General features: G+C 45.4%; 2 protein-coding genes across 2 annotated transcripts in view; one reads left to right on the forward strand and one right to left on the reverse strand.

The window, feature by feature from the left end:
- Positions 1-224: 224 nt before the first annotated feature.
- Positions 225-20,470, forward strand: part of T265_10146 (hypothetical protein) — a gene marked incomplete at both ends in the record, with an annotated part of 31,903 nt that continues 11,657 nt past the window's right edge. The window contains 5 exons of the mRNA XM_009176430.1: positions 225-693; positions 8,800-8,902; positions 10,694-11,228; positions 11,269-11,451; positions 15,245-15,543. Of these exons, the coding sequence (XP_009174694.1) occupies positions 225-693; positions 8,800-8,902; positions 10,694-11,228; positions 11,269-11,451; positions 15,245-15,543 (1,589 nt within the window). The remainder of the gene's footprint in view (positions 694-8,799; positions 8,903-10,693; positions 11,229-11,268; positions 11,452-15,244; positions 15,544-20,470) is intronic.
- The window catches only part of T265_10147 (hypothetical protein), a gene marked incomplete at both ends in the record, with an annotated part of 24,210 nt that continues 8,880 nt past the window's right edge, over positions 5,141-20,470 (reverse strand). Inside the window, 3 exons of the mRNA XM_009176431.1 lie at positions 5,141-5,220; positions 12,129-12,229; positions 12,287-12,414. Of these exons, the coding sequence (XP_009174695.1) occupies positions 5,141-5,220; positions 12,129-12,229; positions 12,287-12,414 (309 nt within the window). The remainder of the gene's footprint in view (positions 5,221-12,128; positions 12,230-12,286; positions 12,415-20,470) is intronic.

The following is a 20,470-nucleotide window of genomic DNA, read 5'->3' on the forward strand; positions in this document are numbered from 1 at the left end:
ATAACTTAAAGAGCGGTGCTACATCCTTTTCCGCTTATGCCTTTCAACTGGACAAAAGTTGCTGAAAAACGGGGACAAAGCCGACCCAGGAAGCCACGATCCCGTGTATCAATCCATTGTGAATAGACGCTGCCAAGCAGTGGTCGTTGGACTGGCACCTTCCTCTGAATGATGAAAAGTGTGTCCATGTGTCGTTTGGAGGGGATTCAGCGAATGCCTTTGTTATGCATGGTGAAAAGGGACCAGAAAACATCATGAGGATAGATGCCAAAAAAGATTTAGGCATCTGGGTCTCCTCAAACTTGTCCTTCGCACTACACCATGAGAAATCGGCCCAAAAGGCATTCGCCGTTTTACGGATGATCCGACGTACCTTCTCCCGTATTACTCGCATGGACTTCCAAATACTCTATGGGGCCTACGTCAGACCGCTCCTGGAGTACGCCAACCAAGTTGTCTACTCAGGACGTACGAAAGACGTTACCCTCATTGAGCGTGTCCAGCGGGCCGCCACGAGAATGGTTGCCGGCCTCAAGTCCGTGGACTACGAAACGCGTCTCGCGACGCTTGATCTCTTTCCCCTGGAGTACCGTCGCCTCCGAGGGGACCTAATTCTTACCTACGCCCTGTTTGAACAAAGCTTGGCAAACAGGTTTTTTACCGTTGACCCAGCAAACACCCGGCGGGGACATAGTAAGAAAATCTTCAAGCTCAGGGCACACACATCCGTTAGACAAAACTTTTTTTCATTTCGGGTAGTAGCTGCGTGGAATGACCTTCCTCCGACGGTTGTACACGCTCCTTCTCGAACCCAATTTAAAGCACTATTAGACATTTATTTATGCGAATCCTCGCGCTGGCGAGCATACTGCCTCGCGCTGAGAACATAAAGAGCAGTGCTACACCCTTTTTTCACTTGTGCCTTTCAGGTGAACGACAGCCACTGACCGACAAGAACAAAACCGACCCGGGAAACTTGGGCAAAAGCCTCGATTCTGTGTATCAATCCGTGAATCCGTGAATCCGTGAGTGATTCACTCATTCGGTAACACCAAGGTACAATGCTAGTCAAGACCTAACTGCTACGACTATCTTTTTTATTTCGTAGAACGGGTATCAGTAAATCAGCCTTTTGTCAAAACTTGATGAACATGTTATGTAACAGTCCGGTCGTATCTCAGCCCACATGAATTCATATTCATAAACTGGCCTTCAAAGAAGTTCATGGGTAATGGCGGCGGGCACTTTGAATATGTTGGAATGGGTTTTTATGTTTCTTGTCGCCCATTTCGGAGCTTCTCTTATTTGTTCAGGGTTGCACGGCCACATAGAATTTGGACGACCATCACTAAGCGATTCATACGCAAACGGTTCAGTGACGATCGTCACCTCTCCAATCGAATTCTTAAGCATTCAAACTCCGACATTTCGTTTGAATCGCTAAGGTCCTGATCAGTAATTTCGTATTGCGGATGGCTTATGGTTTCAGAAGTAGGCTGCTTAAAATGGGCGCAAGCGTTCATTTATATACACCGTGGCCATGGAATCTAAACAGGGTTGGACCCCTCAGAAGTAAATTCTACTCGTTTTTCTCTCACACCTTGAACGCCGTGAAACCTCATCAACAGAAGACAATCTTTTGTTTAGAAACTCATGCGCTTCAGGGCAAACAGAAAGGTAGCCCAATGAAATTGAGCCTGTGTTATTACTAAACGTTGCACTGTGCCCTGACAACTAACAGCGCAGCAATGAGGAAGTCTACCTACATTTTCGCTCGGTGGTGGAATCATTGTTGGCTGCGAGCATCAGTCGGAGGCTGGATACCGGTGCTATTCTGGCCTTTTTTCCGCCAAACGTGGATCACTAAGCGGCTACCGCTATAATGACGGTACCACTATACTGGTTTTTTGATGCCAGTGATTATGGTGCTATAATGTATGCGCAAAAAACCTGTGCTATCTGATCTTTTGGCTTAATACGAGAACTCTCCGCCAAAATCACAAATCTCGTCGAAGCATTGGCTCTCTGATAAAACCGTGGCTTTGTTGGAGGTTCGGCGACAGGTCTTTCCTGGTCGAAACCACAACGTAATTTGACCCATCATCAGACGCTAAGTGAAAGAGAAGCCTGTTGACCCGAAAAGGCCTATTGTCATTGACAAGATAACATTGTTTGGCACTGATGCTTTCCTGCCGTACAACCATGATTTATTCTAAGTCCGTATTTTGAAAAGAAGCGTAAAACTAGGCGGGGAAGGGACTTAATAATAGCCTACCATAATCATTCTGAGGTGCCCACACCTCCAGACATTCATTCAGACAATTTGGATAGAAACTGACAACAAGAGCGTCACTTGCATCGATTAGCAGCCACATCTTGCAGGGTCTCAAACCAGGCGCAATGGGATCACGCAGTCCCATCCCGGAAAGCGAGTCGCACCCGGACTTTTCGTAATCTTTTTCATACTTTTCTGCCAGGCTTTTGCGCAAGGAGTTCTGGTTAATGACCTTATCGTCTTGTCTTGACCTAGGCGCCGTGATTTGATCTCAGCCCACTTACGGCCATGAATTACGCTTACAACTGACTTCGTGTTGTGTCTTCAGCCTGGTCGCCCTAATTGCTGCATACAACTGCGGTGAGCGGAAACTGCTGACGCCTCTGTTCTTCCTCTTTCATAATTCGTTATTCTTGCCTCACCCCTGTGGTATATTTTTGGGCTCATTCTTAAGCACTGATAAATCTGTTCGCCGCCCACCACAGTTAGTTGCAGTATTTACGCCCACCGGGACCACAACGACCGTAGACATTTCAGAATCACTTTTCAAATCCGGACGCCTAGTTTAACCGACATTCTTTGTCGTCTGCATCCGAAAACAAGCTAGACAACAAAATGCTCTTGTTTGGATGCTGAGAGGATGTTTCGAGATCCAAGCAATTCTCAAACTGACTTCTCGATAGGTTTCTTCTCATTTCCTGTTGGTCACCTTTGGGGGTTCCAAAGGCCCGGTGGCTGGTTCTGCAATACCAGACTTGCGAACCAGGAGGCTGTTAGTCGGACCTCTAGGTATTGGTCAACTTGGTACGAGAGGCTTTGTCGCACGAACGCTGGTATGTGTAGCTTGGTGGGTCACGGCGGCACACAAGCCGTTCACACCACTGCAAGGTCTAGTTTCCTGACGGTGATTAAGCGTCCGTGAGCAAGAGCAGTGGCACTACTATGACGCGACGGCTCCTTTTGAGAGGCTAAAAGTGCTCGTATCGTAACCGGACTAGCTTTACTTGCCCCCAGACGGTCTTCTGTTAGCGGAATATTCGCTTAGAAAAAGGTTTACGAAAGTCCAATGGTGTAGGGTTTATCAGACCATGAGTGGGACGTTTCGCTGGTTTTCCTGAGTTGACTAAACCTTGAGCTCGTGCGACGGTTTGCGCACTCCGACGACCCATTGAACTGTGTTGTGGGATGCAGCAAATCCAGTCTGTCCTACCAGGTTTGTTAGTCCATACATGTCTGGCAAGTACATCGCGATGACCATGCAGATTGAGCGTTGGAGCATCTGTAGCAATTATTACCCTGATATTCGGGCGACTAGAATTACCAGAGACTGACTTAGGATTTTGATCTTCCTCTTGCCTGTGGGTGGATTGGCACTATCTGAACAATCAAATACACAAAGTACCTTTACAACAGGCCGGTGTGTGATCACAGCCGACTGGTCTTATTCACTGTTTACGGAAACGGGCGCAACTGCGCGACTGCTGATGTATTCCGTCTATCTTCATTGTTATCTCTCAATTGCTCTCTTATATGACAAGTATGCGGTTCTTACAGCTGATAGTGATGATGATGGCCTATACCTGTGTGAAGGACTTCGATATACAATGCTTCGCAATGCTGCAGAGCAAGCGGACCATTCTGAACAGGCTCAGCGGTTCTTAAGCTGATAGTGATGATGATGCTTTCTTGTCTCGCTTGATTCTAGCTGTAGGCACTTCAGTCAGACACCTGGGAGATTGATCGGGTGTACACCACCACCCACATCTACCACTTCGCTTCCAGTAATTAGACCTCGTTCTTCCCTTTTTATTTTGGCCTCTAGTGTTTGAACTCATGCAAGGTAGCGAACGAGCTACTTTCTTGTGCACTTTTGATACTTCATCGATATGTGCCACACTTCTGGAACTCGAATCACATTTGAGCTTACGACACGTTCGCTATCGGCCGATTGCTGTAGCTTCTTGTACCGGTGTTCGCGTGAACCTCAGCCCCCAAAATGAAGACTTCTTGGTTGTTTGAGACCTCTGTATCTTCCGGCTATCGACTCCTATACTTTCGAACTACTAACCACCCCGTATGTATAGTCTGCTTATGACTAGCCAACTATAGCTCTGATTCGGCGAAAAACACTTGTTGTCTAGAAATCACCATGATCTTACATCCACCACCATCTGCTGTAAAAACCGCGTACTTGCCGCAGAATGAATAAAGCTGCCACATTTCCGTTCGCCTATGATTTGGGAAGGTGAGGTAGATAGCTACGTATTGGAGGCAGTAGCTGATATAATAGATGCGCAAATATAATGATGTCCGTGGACTTTTTATTGGGGAGATCGGAAAGGGAGCCATACGTTGAAGATAGATAGATGAGCGCCATTAAGGGCGTGACTGGTCTATGTCTGACAGTGATGTGTGTCATGTCTTGGTATCCCCATCCGGCAACACGGCGATGACAGACGCAAATGTGTTTGCTAGTAATGGCTTTCGCACTTCGTTGCCAAGCCATTGTTTGACCTCTCCTGACTCGTTTCCACCCTTCGGTGGCTGTGCGAAACGGGGTCTTCGATGAAGTTGGTCAGCTGGCATACAAAACACGTGTCGAAACTAGCAAAACCTACGGAGTTGATCTATTTATTTATTTTAAGCTAGTTATTTCTTCCGAAAACTATTCGCTGTACTTCACCATTACTGATTCGTTATTCCCACCAGGCTCCGGCAATGCTTCGAAAACATCAATGATTGAAAATTGAAAGTTTCTTGAAATCATGAGCGCAGTAGCCAAGCTTCTAACCCGTATAACAATATGGAACGCACTACAGCATTGTAAACTTGACCCTTGCTATAGAAGTTGATGTCACGCCTGCGCTACGGTTGATGCAGGTTCAAGAAAGCTGCTGCGGACTTCCCAATCCGGATGGGAATATCGCCTTTAGCTGGTGAACAGACTAGTAATAATAATAATAAAATTAATAATAACGATACGAATAACAACAACGGATCATCTGTAGCTGATACACCTGGCCAAGGTAGACATTTGTCTGCTTCCTCAGTTAGCTCGTCCGCAGGCATTAGGGTTAGGGTTTGAGCCCACCCAATCTTGCAAAAGGACTTTATACTTTACAGGTGTGGAGCGCATACCAAACCATGAAGCAGGTTATCTAGATTACTTAATATTTGCATTATGACGATGTTAGATCCGAGAATTGCTATGTCGTCTGCATACTTAGTATCTGTGAGCGAATGTCATGGGAGCATTTCGACCCCACAAGGATTAGAGTTAGTGAGTCTTCCGTAATAGTAACAATGGTGAAGTTGAAGAAAATATGTGAAAGAGGACTTCCTTACCCAGTACCGCTTGATGTAGTGGACTTAGGCAAGAGCTTCCAGTAGACCTTTACGTATCCGCAGCAGCTGGAAACAGCACATCAAGGAGGGTCAAGAATTTGTTAAGAATTTATAGCCCCATAGACACTGCGAGATGGCTCTAGTGGTTAGGGCGCGAATTTACTGACCGGAAGGTCTGTAGTTCGAGTCCGACCTCTGCCTCTCGACTTCTGCTGTCTAAGCTTGGGCAACCTGGCAGTATCCCAACCCTCGTGCTTCCTTGTGGTGGCATGGCAATTAGGCACTGGAAGGGTGTTACAACTGTATCGTTCAATCAAGTCGTTCAGCTGTTACACCCTTCCGGTGCCTAGCTGCCACGCTCCCCGAAGGAAGCACCAGGACTGGGATACTGCCAAGTTGCCCGAGCTTAGACAGCAGAAGTCGAGAGACAGAGGTCGGGTTCGAACCACAAACCTTCCGGTCAGTAAATGTGCGCTCTAACCACCTGAGCCATCTCGCCCCAGGTGACTGGTTATCATAGGCAATGCCATAGTGCCCGATTGTTCAGAAAGTCAAAGGCAGCTTTCATGTCAAAAAGCGCCACTTTTGTTGATTTCTGGAAGCCGTGTCGCTTTACCATAATCTGTCGAAGGGTGAAAATGTAACCGATGCATCCTTCTGCTAGAGAGCACCCGTCTTGGTTTTCATGGGCGTGCCTCTCTGTGTTCAGTCAACCTTCGAAGGATAAGACCAGAGAGCACCTCTGATGCCATCGTGGTTTTCACACAGCATCCGCGCACTGATTTTGAAGCTGGGGATGACTGTCGACATGCCCCATTCTATAGGCACTTTCTCTTCGCTCAATATTGAACCAATGAGCTTTGTTAGATGGGCCAACAGGGACTTTCGTCTTCTTTGACGAGGTCTGGATACAGACCGTCTGGCTCTGGTGCCTTCCCACGTTTCATTACGGATATTTCATACTTTATTTCTTCGTCCGACGGGCGGTCAACTTTTACATTCCATTTGCCCGTATGAAATGTCTCCAGAAACTGTTGCAGGGGACCAGCTAACCTTGCCTCCTAAGTGCTCGACCCTTCTTTCCAGTCGACACTTTTGCAAGTCGCAATCTTTTTCGCTTATGATTTCATTAACCACTGCTTTCCTATAGTCAGTCGATCGGATCAGTTGGTGTATGGCACAGGTGTTTCTGGTATCAAAAGCCTTCTCCATTTCCTGGGATTTCGGTGTCCACCAAAGCCCTCGGTTTTTCCTTAAACTTTTCACCATTTGGTGTTTGGGGGATTTGCGTGCGCCGTCGTATTTGTTGCCTACTGGTTTGGATTTCCTAGCATCAATCGTGGATGGTGATGCCGACGATATCCAGTGGTCATGTGATTGTATTGAAGTCTGACAGCACTGAACGCCTCCAGCTTAGCTCCTTTCACATTTTTCCATGCTTCATCCAGATGTTTTCTACCAGTGTAACGGCGGGTACTGATAGGGGATGCAAGTAGTCTGTTGTCTTCTCGAAGCTGCGTCCCATGTCTAATGGAAGGTGAAGTTTATTATGGAACTTGTGGAACTGCTTTACAGTGTTCTTTTACACTTGTGATGATCAATCAATATCCATGAAAGTTCAACAAGACGTGTGGGAATCTTCAGTTTTTGAAAACTATATGCATGTGAGACGTTTACTTTCCTGTCCAATCGTTTGTAACTGCGTATTTGGTGTTTGCCACTAGACAACTTCGCGGCGAAGGGCTTTTCTCCTTACACCAGTACAGTATTGGTGTACTGTAAGGTCGTTGATATTTCTGAGTTATGGCAGTTCTTCGAAGATTGTGGATTGGCATGCTTATTTCTGACTGACAAGTGTCTGAAGGTAAACAAACTACCAAACGTACTCGCACCATCGCATGATCGGATTCAAACTGTGTGCCACTGAAGGAACGGCAGTCTTGAATTGTGACTCCACTGGTGGCTGATGGCCGCATGATCTAATTGGGTCTGCGGTTGATTTGCAGTTATTAGCCGCCAGGTTACGCGGTACAAACGTTTATGCTAAACCTAAGTTCCTGCTAGTCAAGTAATTCATGATCATCACACAACTGGAGGAGTCGCTCTCCGTTGTCCATGCGACGAGCATAGACTCCGAACGGACCGCTCAGATATGATTCTGAGGATCTCAGTCGACTGACTTGGGCATTCGACGAACGAGCCCGGATAACTCTCAATAGAAAGTGCCCTCAGCTTGTGAACTGCAGTCTGGTGGGGCATACGCCAATATTACAAGTAGGCTTCGCTTTTCGTGTCGAAAGGTATATAGCTTGATTGAGCTGAATAACCGGACGGCGCAAAGGCAATTATTCACTGGAATCCAATCCCACATAGTGCGTTCAGCTCTGGGGCTGAGTGCATTTCCTACGCTATCGCTTCTAGATCACCTGACACGGCGGGAGAAATAGTGAAGAACTGAGTTCGCCGTTGGGGTTTTGAGATGCATGACCACACTTGGGTCTTTATGCATGTTTCAGAGGCACAGCATACATCAATTATAAGGGAGTATGAAGTCTCTGTGCATTGCCTATTTGCCAGTTCGTCATAGAGTACGTACGTTGAGAGCCGCTATCTAGAAAAGATCTTGTGGATTAAACAAAGCGGGATACATAAGGCACGTTGGTCAGATAACTGACATTCACATGACCTAGCAACGTTTGCCTGTCTTCTGGGAATGGGTTTGGGAGGGACATCGGTGGACACGGAACCATGCGGGCAAGTGACATCATCATCATCATCATCATCAACAGCATGACATCAGTGTTCAACACCGATGCTTCACTGCCGTACAAGTGACAACTCCCGGCTGCCCAGACTGAGGAAGGGGCTTCGGATGAGGAACCCCATCTTGAGCCCTTGACTCAAACGTTTGACCCGCGAGGCAGTGGACTGTGCGGTTTTCTTTGGTGACCCGTTTCGGAACCGACTCAATAGCCTGCCCTTCTCGATTGCAGAAGACTGGCCTAACCAGAGAGCATAGAGAGTAAGGCATGACTATCTTACTCCTTATGTGGCTGCGCACAGTAGGGTACCTTTTGAGGGGTACCAGACTATATTGTTTCAAAAGTATTTTGACCGTATTGAATAATACTCTGGCGGTCACGGTCAACCGTTGGGTGATCGGTGTGTGCCGTTTTTAGAGCCGGCCTTTTCTAACCAGTCCTCCCTCGGGGGACGGCAGCATCGCTGCTTCCATGAGTATGGAAATGCCAGCCTTGTTGATTTCACTCTTCATTCTCAGAGGTTAGTACGACCTTACCCCCAGACTACCCGGTAGCACGATCACTCGTGCAAGCTCTCGCTGCTATCGGTCTGGCTGCCCCCATTGGCCTTCCTGGCACGGTGCACCTTGCGGAATGAAGTTTCAGCCAGCGTAACCCGTGAGACCATTGCAGGACTCAATCACGACCGCCACAACAATGTGGCATGTTTAGGTCGGGAATCTCACCTCCACCTAACGAAGAGTTCAGATATGATGTTAGCACTAAATTTCAGTTCGCCTAAGTTCATCTGGGACACGACTTAGTGGTGTGTTTAGTTTAGATTCGTCTTAATGTTAATGTTGAACTTTGTCCTGGTCTTCACTTTCCTCATAGCAGTACTGGTTTCGGACGCACTGCATGCTGCTGTGCTCTCTGGCCCTTCCTATAACTAACCAGTCATCGTGCTAAATTAGTCCTGTATCCGTTAGCTGCAGTTAGTAAGGCTCAGTACCCTACTGCCCATCATTCTCAGGTGCATATGTTCACTAGATTCATGCCCTCCGATGTGGATTTTCACTGAATTCCGCGGGTAAACCCAGAAAGGAAACTTTCATGTTTGTACTCTGAAACCACTTCGAACCACGAACTAAGCAAACGTAATAAAACCTACGCTATGATGCTTTGGAAGCGACCTACTCAGAACACATCAGTTGCAACTGGAGAGAGACACCAGTCGCTAAATATGACGCCGGTAATTCTGTATGTGGAGTTTACTCACACTCGCACATGAACCACTGGGTATCATAAAGGTCTGCACGAATTCTCCAACTGCACAGGTATAAACCTTGTACCTATTGTTACACGGTTACTGGTTTCTCTGGTGTTGTAATGGTCCGTTTCGGCACGTGAGACACTAATCCGAGGATATCGAGTAGGATTTCGGTGTGATAGGGAATGCATTTATCCTATTTTACAGATCATTTGTCATCTGATTAACAGCCACCTCCACCGCTGTCACACTTCTTTTGCAGGGGATATTACGGCCTTACCACGAGGTCGCTTCGTTTTACGGTTGTCCGTAGCATGGGAATTTCCGGGTGTTAGTCTCGCTGTGGTAAATCCTCATAGGATGAGGATCTAACCAACTTAAGATGTAATTACTGGTCTGAATTCCCTCAGCTACGTTGTGGTGGCAGGTTTCGGTCTGCAGATCCTGTCAGCATCAGTATAGGGAAAATTTGATGGTAGGTGCATTTTTACCCTCCAAAGGACCAGACGCCCAGTTCGGTTTATGGCCACGTCAGTATCCGCTGCTCGTCAAGGTAGAAATTAAACGAAAACCGGATCATGGAAGTGGTGACATTGAATCCAGCCTTGCGCCTCTAAAATCCACCCCCCTTCGTCAGTATTCCACTTTTCACTTCTGCTTCGTTTTCCACACTACCGCCTCTTTGCCGTTTTCGTTTTTCCTCGTCATTTACCAGATGCTGCATGCTGATACATAAGGTTCGTCTTGAAAACGGTGCGGAACTGTTATCCATGTCGCTACTAAACCCTGGGGGTTATTTTGCAGCAACAAGCAGACTTAATGAGGGTTAGAAAGTTTATATATGATTCCAATCGTAATTATCCAGGGATATTCCCAGCTACTTTTAAGGGAGAAATAATTCCTGCAAACTTCCCGAGGTTTTCCCCCTTTGCCTCGATGTGGTTCGTTGATGTGGCCTCCAAATCGAGGCTGTGTACAGATGGTATAAGATGCTCCTTCATCTTTGATTCAGTACCATTGCGTTTCCCTGTGCTTTGTCTTCATACTCCACTCTCATTTCAGGCTGCCCACAATGGAATATTTTTCCGGGACGCTCAACGTCAGAATTATTGAAGCGTCTGACCTCAAACCGACAGCTTGTGCTACACGACACTCTCTTCGACCTGTGGCCAAACTGTGCGAGCTACTTGACCCTTATGTGACTGTCGATGTGGACGATATAGCTATTGGAAAGAGTTCCACTAAATCGCGCACTAATACACCTCTGTGGAACGAGGACGTGAGCGCCGAAGTAAACTACGCCCAACAGCTCACATTTACGGTCTATCATGATGCTGCAATTCCTCCCGATGATTTTGTTGCTATCGTTGAGGTTGCGATCCGCAATGTGCGTTCCGGTGAAGATGTGTGGATAGAACTAGAACCTCATGGCAAACTTCACATTCGGATTGATTTGTCTGGCACAAGAACTGATGAACCCCCTCGTGACCGTTTGGGATTTCCTAGCAGAGACAGTGCAATCGGCGTTCATGCGAAGCACTATCGATGCGGCGCGATGCGACGCCGCATTCACCAGGCAAAAGGTCACAAATTTCAAGTAGATGCAATTCCCATACTTATCACTTTTTTCATTTCAGGTTACTAGCCTCAAACAATTTACCTTTTGCTCGTTGTGTAACAGTTTCATCTGGGGTCTATGGAACCAGGGCTATCAGTGCCAAGTGTGTACCTGTGTTGTACATAAACGATGCTATTTGAATGTAATCACACAATGTCCGGGTGTTAAATCTCCTCCAACAGGACCAACTGCTCTGTTACAAGTAAGTGTCTTTTGTACTAGCAGCAACGTTTGATACCAGATTGGTGTTAAAATGAGTGTATTTCGCGAATTTAGTACAAATTAGGTTCAAGTACTTGATGGGGGGACTGCGTATACCGGCCGTAGGTCGTCGAAGTGTTTTCAACAGCCTTATGAGTAGCTTCCTTCGACGAAATATATAGCGGCATCTCAAGTGTACCAACTGAAACGTGAGACGGCCTTTGTGCAGCACATTCAGTTGAAGATTATCATAAGCGGGAGATTCAGCTGCGATTAGCTTGAGCTTCCCGTTGAAACCAAATTGATGTACAAATGGCTGTATTTTGTGAACTCCTAGTACAGTTTTGGAAACCTTGGCCTTTTTTAGCTAAATGAATAACAAAATAGTGAAAAAATGAAAATAAACCGTAATACAAGTCTTGTGTCGTTTTACCGCTCAAACCCTGAACTAGTTCTATTTTCCCACTTTAGTGTAACCGACTTTGAGTATCGGTCGCAGAAAAAGGAAAGTGGATGATGGAAGGGACGCTTTTATTGCCTCGTTGCCTACTGTACTGATTCGCTGAAACTCCCATTAACTTGCCTTGTATGTTAACGATTTGGGGTAAATCCCTTGGGAATTGTCCCCACTACTCAGGAGACACCGTTTTTGGACGCCAGTGTTGCGAACAGAGTTACCTTTAGGTGAGTTATTGGTGGATTGTGGTGGCACACGCGTCGATTGGCATGTTTGTCGGACATCATTGTCGGTGTCGAGGGGGAAGAAGAATTCTTGTTTTCTGTGAGGTAATATAGAAGACCACTAGGAACTGAATGGGTATAAAACACTGGCGTACCTGTTCAGCTGCTTACTGGTTTTCCAGTCCCGGTTCGTTCGTACAACTGGGTTTTTAACTATTTTGGCTTCAGGATCCATTACTTGCATAATGGACCGTGGAATAGAGAACCCGTAGTTGGAGACCCCCTAAAGGGGTGATAGGAATATAGGGGAGCCACTCAGAAATATTGAGGCGCTCAAAAAGATACGAAAAACCTGTAATCACTTGTATATTAACGAACTGGCCAAGTTAGTGTTAATTCGAGTCCCGAATAATCGAATACTGCAAGCATTTGGGAAAACAGAATGTGAGAAAGTGTTCCAAACTTGTGTAGTTCGTGAGGAAATGTAACGGGGGGGGGGGGGATTTTCACTTGGTATTGGTGATTAGAAACGAAGAGGTGCGTTGACTAGAGGAATACAACAGAATATGAGTTCAGAAGGACGTTTGCCGTGTTTACAGAAAAGATAGCGCAGGAGAGTGTTGCCCTCAAGATCTCACAGAGTTGTTAGTGGATAGAACGGGATTAATGGAACTTTCCTGATACTTATCGGAGTCAGATGGGGAAATATATTTGGGAGTGTGTAGGACTTTCGAATTCTTCTAGGACGACGGGAAAACACCTGAAGACGCTGAAGCACAGAAGGGTTGAGGATGGAGCATGGACTATAAAGCTGTCGGTGGTTAGAGCGCGGACTTACTAACGGATAGGTCCGTGGTTCGAACTCGACCCCCTGCCTCTTGACTTACCCTGTCTAGGCTTGGGCAACCTGGCAGTATCCCAGCCCTAGTGCTTCCTTCTGGTGGAATAGCAGTTAGGTACTGAAAGGGTGTCACAGCTGAACGATACCAGTTCTAATATATACTTATTGGCTTGATATAGCAGAGCTATAATACAAAACTACAATGTAGTTTGGACTCGCATTTACAGAGCCGCGTAGCTTGTTTCTCACACCAGTAAACCTCGCTGAACATTCATGAGTTCACAGAAACTTAGAAATTACGTGTGACGATAGGCGCAACTTCTAAAGATCGTCACTGTTCGACAGTTGACTTAAATTGATTTGTTTTAACAGCCCGGATAACTTTGAGGACGTACCAGCTATTCTATCTGAATATCAACCGATATTACAAGCGGTTCAGCTGAAGTCGAATGAAAAGTCACCTTGTGAAATTGACTAGACTTTGTCACCAGCCGGCAAACTGAGATGATTATTCATGATTTTGTTCCATACTCACGCATTCACCATACGGTCATTAGTACACACGAACGAGATGGCCCAAGTGGTTAGAACGCAAATTTACTGACCGGAAGGTCCGTGGTTCGAATGCGACCTCCGCCACTCGACTTCCCCTGTCTAGGCTTGGGCAACCTGGCAGTATCCCAGCCCTCGTGCTTCCTTCGGATGGCATGGCAGCTAGGTACCGGAAGGGTGCTACAGCTGAACGCTTTTTTTACACACGAACTATTGGTATCCTATTGTAGGTTGATGAACAGTCGGGCACAAAATCCGTCGTTAGCTTGATCTCAAAGATTAGCTGAAGCAGCATTTAACCCCCTCTTAGCTATGTGTTGTGGTGCCGGTGATTTGGTTTAGTAAATTTGTGTGTAACGTTGTGGGTCGATTAAGAATGGACAAAAGCAGAGGAAGGTTATAACTACAAACTCGCCAGAGGAACAGCACTGGAGGTTTTTTTGACTATTCAAAATAAATTCGGAACAGTAAGGTCGGATACTAAGTCTTGGACTTTTGCATCGCCTTAATGGGCAAATATCTAAGCAATTCGAAAGGATTCCAGTGGGACCCTCGATATCATATTTACCGGTGAAACGGTAATGCGGAAACTACAGCTCGCAACTAGCAACTTTAAATCCTGGGTTCATACGTGAGCAATGTCTTCTCCAGTGTGAAGCGAAATACATTACAGAATTCTTCTTAGACGCATTAGCGGATAGAATTATCGACGAAACACCTGAGGTCTGTGCGTACCGGAAGAAGGTACAAACTAAGTATCAGCAATCTTAAAGTGAAGTAAATGGAATTTACATCAAAATTTTGTTCAAGATTACGCAAGCACATTGCAGCGCCTCATAATTTAGGGAGACGACTATATCGAGAATTTCAAAGGAATAGATTTCTAAGAAATTTCTTCAGAATCTTAAAAATTTCACTTCGGTAGCATCACTAACAACGCAGTCCTTCAATCCATCATGAATGCATCCAATGACAAAGCAAAATTATTGCGTCGAGTATGATTCTCAGTGATGCACAAACCACCTGATACTCTGCACTGGAGAGCAGTGGGGGAGTCTCACTGAATTCTGTTGGATATAGTCAAAAAAATGAAATCCGCTTTTTCGGGGACCTTATTTTTATCAGAGTTCGTTGTTCCTGAGAATGTAACCTTTCCTTTCTTGGAGTGAAATCACTGTAGAAAGCGGAAAAGTACCAGAAAGACAAATGCATGTGTATTGTCTTCCACTCTTATGTGACATTTTCCCGTATCCTGTATCACCTCACTTACACCAGCTGATGACCCATGCGGTCGATTCCTATTATTATCGAAATCAACAACTCATATGCACAGGTTCTTTCGTTTGTACGATGTTGCTGTTCACACATCTAATATAGTTGTCAGTAATGTCTTCCTTATCCAGATTATGCCATTAGCATTCTTACCATTAGCGCCAGAAACAGTAACCTTGGTAACGGCTGCGTTTCTCGATTGACACTTTTCACGTTATAGTAAGTCTACTTGGTGTGTTGGCCATTCACACTTATGACTCATGTTTTTTGCTAGCTTATTGTCTCCGTGTACTACAAACCATTTACTACTTCTCATTTGTTACCGACCTGACAGAACCGCTTCAACATCAACGTGCCCCACAAGTTCCGGATCCACACGTTCATGCTTCCCGCATTTTGCGATCATTGTGGTTCTCTGTTATTTGGTCTCATGAGGCAAGGCTTACAGTGTGAAGTCTGTCGTCTTAGCATCCACAAGCGATGCGAGCGAAATGTAGCCTCTCATTGTGGTGTCAACACACGTGACTTGATTGCTGCCATTCGCCTTTGTGGCCTGAACCCATCTGACTTGGGTGTGATTCCTACAACCAGTAGTATTGGTTCCATTGGTAGTCCAACTCCGAGTAACGCTGTAAGTCCAGGGCCCCACGCCTCGTCGTCTTCTCGACCCGTATCTGCAGGGCTTCGTACCTCCGGGATTTATGGAGCCTATACAGATTTTGGCACTGGTGAATCCCGATTAACAGGGTGAGTTTTGGTTTTCAAGCTATATCACACCTTGTGCTGCATTTAATAACTTCGTATCTCTTTGTGTGTATTAACGGAGGAATGCCGTCATAAATTCGTGCAATTTGTCCTAGTTTTTTGCAGAGTCAACCCTTATTCTTTCAAGTAAAGTGACTGCACTAAAAGTTGCATAGAAATTTCAGTGTTTCTTCCAAAACAAACAACGTGCATGGTTGGGCACTGGCGGCACAGTCGCTTCGTCCGAACAAATTGGTGATCGGAGAATGTTGAAACATGGAGACGTTTCTCAAGACTAACTGCGCTCATGGATTCAATATGGAGAGTAGAGTACCTACCTCGGGGCTTGGTAATGCACTCACTCTAGCGCCTATCCACTAGTTTGCGTACCACCTGAATAACAGCTGTTTGTGCTACCACATAACAGCCACCTAAATGTGGGAGGTGGTTTTGTGTGGTCCGTAGGAAATCCTGCAGTAGGTGCGGCTTTCAAATATCATTATTCATCCTCGCGGTGTTTGTCATTGACAAAGCATTTATCGGCCTAGGTGGACCTGATGTACTAGTTTTACATCAAAGAAAAACATGTGCGTACGTTTTGCCGACAAGAGTCGTTTGCGAAAAAAAACGTTTTCATCTTTTATTAGGCAGATGCTATTCGGTGCGTTTTTTGGTAAAATTCAAAGGAGTGAGGCGAGATCCTTCAGAGTGAAGCGGTAGTCAAACATGACTGCTTTTAGCTGTAAGCGCTCGCTCCGGTCGATTCACTCCCATGTGCTCAGGTTTTGATACTTTTGAAAGTATTCATGCGACAAAAGTTGACAGAACATTACATCTCAAAGTAAAATAACTGATGTCTGTTACTACAGTTTCCATTTGGGAAGGTAGCACGCAAATCTCCGTAGGAAAACAACAGTTTCACGTCTTGAGTTTGTGACCTAACATCTTAACATCTAAGTAGATGCATACGAAATTCGGTCATAAGAAACCGCTAGAGAAAAGAGGCGATTTTGATGACCCGGATTTGTCACAGTATCTTAGTTCTGGCACATTCAAAAGTCGCACAAAAACATGTTTCGTGGTCTTTTTTACCTCAGACAGCAATGTGAGCCTTCTAACCAACGTGGCTCGTAAACTATCTACCTCTAGGTGCTCCTAATAAAAAAGTATGGGAAGTCTGCGTAACATAACGTTTCCCTAACAGGACAGTCAAGCCCCTATGCAGCACGAAGCAGCTGAAGGGAGCACCTTTAGCTGGTGCCATCAAGGTCAGGGAATAAGCGCAGCAACACTGAACGCCGATTTTAAGCAACTCCTGTCCAGCCTTTTTCTTTTTTTCCTTTTGGCTCCTCCTATGCCGAGAAGTTAATGTTGTTATTACGCCCGAACCAGCGATGACTAGAAACGATGCCCAAAGCGTGCACCTCTGGAGGGACCATTGTCGCCGTTTTTTCGCAAACCTTGGTGTAACAGACTTATATGTATACTAGTCTGAACCGCCACGGACAATATTTGTCTAATTATCTGAGACTTTTGGTTTAGGACCGTCTGACCCCGTAAAAAGGGCCGCTGCGGAGAGTTCAGCGCTTGACGTAAAAGGACTGCAAAAATATTAGATGCTGTTCTTAGTAGCATCATTATTGTTTGCTTATTGATGGGACCGTCGTGTTCTGATGCCAAAAAGTTTGTAAGTGTAAAGATGTATACTACTGATGAAGCACTCAAGTGGCCTAGTGTCCGGTATCCAGACTCCGCCCCCGTATCTAACAGAAAGTGAATGTTACAATGTAGACTGGGAAATCGCTTTGCAGTGTTTGTTTATAATTGTTCCTTAGTCGAAGAACGTCCAGAATAGTTCAAGAAGATGCTTGGGAATGTTCACTTTTCGAAAACTGCAGCTGAGATGTTTACTTTCATATCCACTAGCTTGTAACCGCTCGTGCTTACTAGTAAATAAATTCGCACTGAAGGACTTTCTTCTTTTCACTAATACTCCGAATTGTCATTGCTTGGGAGAAGTCGCAAACTTTTATTCAGTTAGAAATTTTTAACTTCGCAGTAGCTTCATTTACCTTCTGTAGTGAAATTACTTTTTCACTCTCTTCTCATTGAGATGAATCTAATACCCTTGGCCCTTAATACCCTTAATACTATTATGCAGAAATTATTATACACCCTAACGTCGAATAAAAGTGTATTTTCGTAGTATGGTTCCTAGTTTGCCCTACCGGTTGACTCGTTGAAACGAATACAGGGCCTTTGTGAAATCCACGCTTACTGTTGTCATGTCGATGGGCAAGATGCATGCTTGCACCAGACCTATTCATCTACACAGTCTTCTCCTCATTAGGGGCCACTCTCCGTAAAGGACCACCGGTCCCTTGTTGAATTTTAGGATCCTGGAGAGAACTTTCTGTGGGGAACATGGATCAAATATCAAAACAAATTTAAACGTTTTTTTTTCAATGTGCAGTGGGTTCGGCCCCTGTTTCTGAAGGTTGCTGGTTATCAGTTCGGTCTTTGGGCAAAGCACTCCAAACAACTGCATTAACATAGTAACCAACATTGTCTATCTCGGGACAGCATAGAGCAACAATTTATAATGGTAACAACAAACTATACTAGCAAGTAAACAGAAGTTGGCATTGAGCTAAGGTGTCGCAGTCTCTTCTGTGTGGATAGCTGATGTTCGCGTGGTCATAGAATGAAGGAATCAGAATTCGCAAGGTGTTTCACGAGTGCGTTCTCTTTGTTATGAGGACAACCACAGCTGTGACTAGACATTGGCGTTCAACAGATTCCAGTCGACAGATAGGCTCATGATGGAATACTTCGAGCGCTGTCTCAGAATCTATCGCAAGCGAACGACCACTACTTTGATGATGGGTTTCTCTGATCCGGTAGTCATCCAAGGACTCCCATGCTCTTTTGATCTTAAAATTACTTGCCGCTTTTGGGATTCTCACGTATACTGCTTGTTCAGTTATCTGTTTTTCTTGTGAAATCATGTTTGAGAATTTGTGTGTGGTTTGTATGTGGAGGTACGTTGAGTGTGTGTAAGAATTTACACCAGGAATCGAAATCTGATTAGTCGGTTGAAGTAGAATTACTGGTAACCGTTAAAGTGGTGCCGATGAAAGCTCTTAAACCCATGTACAAACTCAGTGGATTATAAATGACTACAGCTTGAATTAACGCCCTTTATACTCAAGATTTAGGCCGGTGACAGCTTGGTTTAGGGTTTAAGATTGTGAGCTTCTAACCGGAACATCAGGTGGTTGAATTGTGCTGCATTCATCTGCTGAACGCCAACGCGTAGTTGGTTGCTATTATAGAGTCGACCATTTCTGATTTCATTAGAATTGCCTGAAGAAACGCTGCGCAGTGTTGGCGCTTTCTCCAGCTGCGCACGTAAAACATGTTAACAATGGTGACATGTGTTTTCTGTCAGTTCTGGTGTGCATAAAGGAGACAATGCTTCATACTTCTGTTTCGGGAACAGCAAGAGCAAGTGCGCCACACAGCCTAGCACCACAAAACCTCCAACATAATTACGGTCTCCCATTAGCTTTCTTCCAGAAGGGGCTATCCACCACTAAATACCCTTTTTGATTGGTCCTCATAGGTTGTCTCTCTAGAAAATAAGAATTTTAGTGATATGGGGTCGTAAATTTTCCTTCCTGTCTGGTTCTTTTCGTGTCTAACTCAGTCGAGTCTGTCAAACATGGAATAGGCGTAAAACTCTTGAAAACCAGGTTGATATTCTGCATTTGATGGCTGAAGCATACTGTTTTTTATGTCCGAAAAGTGAATATTATGTGACTGAGCGGATACAGACTTATTGCCAATAATGGCCGCTGGCTGTTGATACTTTTCGAACACCTTTTGCCTAACGTCGTCTTGTTTGTATGGCAAAACACACTGGTTTTCTGTATTCTTGAGTATTTCCGTTCGAACTTCTCGCTTATTCCTAATAAATGACTTATTCCTACGTGATACTCCTTTCATTTAATCAGCTACAATTTATGCATCAAGGTTTCGTTGTTGATTAGGGAAGGAATAACCAAAAATCGGAGACGATGACCTAATCAGTTCGTCGCTACTGAATTGTACTAACTGTCTGGTGAAGCAAGAAATTGGGCAGTGATGCCATGGATGGAACAGCTTAATACAGGAGCGCCCCCGGCTACATGTCCTAGACACGTCTATCGGTGTCATTAGCCATGGGTGAGCCGAGTCCCAGAATCCGCATCCAGAACATAAGGGGTGCTTCTTTCAAGATTCGTATGTTTTACCGGGGATGTCCTTGATCTGCTCTTGGATGTGATCGAACCGTTCATCGATAGGACTAGAAATTTCAGATAAACAATGCAGTGTTATACTGTTTCAACTCCGAAAATTTGCAAACCCATAGTTATCTGCTTACAGGGTATTATTCCCCATTTCATTAGCATCTCTCAGCAATGTGGACACCGGCATTGTTAAACATTATTAGCCCAAATGATCGCACTATACTCTACCGCTGCTTTACCCACCCACGAGGACCGTCACGAAGAGACTAGACCTTACCGTGGTGTGACGGTTTGCGCACCTCAGCGATCCATTGAGCTATAAAGAAAGAAAGCGTTCAGCTGTAGCACCCTTCCGGTGCCTAGCTGCCATTCCACCCGAAGGAAGCACGAGGGCTAGGATACTGCCAGGTTGCCCAAGCCTAGACAGGGGAAATAGAGTGGCGGAGGTCGGATTCGAACCACGAACCTTCCGGTCAGTAAATTCGCGCTCTAACCACTTGGGCCATCACGCCCCATTGAGCTATACTGGAGAGTGTCCGGCGACACTCCCAGAGTCTCTCACACCAGGTTGGTCAGTGGTTAGAGGTCTGACGAACACAGTCTCCTGGCCCTCCAGGTTGGGGGTTGGAACGTGTGGC

This window comes from Opisthorchis viverrini (assembly GCF_000715545.1).
Source record: "Opisthorchis viverrini unplaced genomic scaffold opera_v5_338, whole genome shotgun sequence".
Classification (NCBI taxonomy): domain Eukaryota; kingdom Metazoa; phylum Platyhelminthes; class Trematoda; order Opisthorchiida; family Opisthorchiidae; genus Opisthorchis; species Opisthorchis viverrini.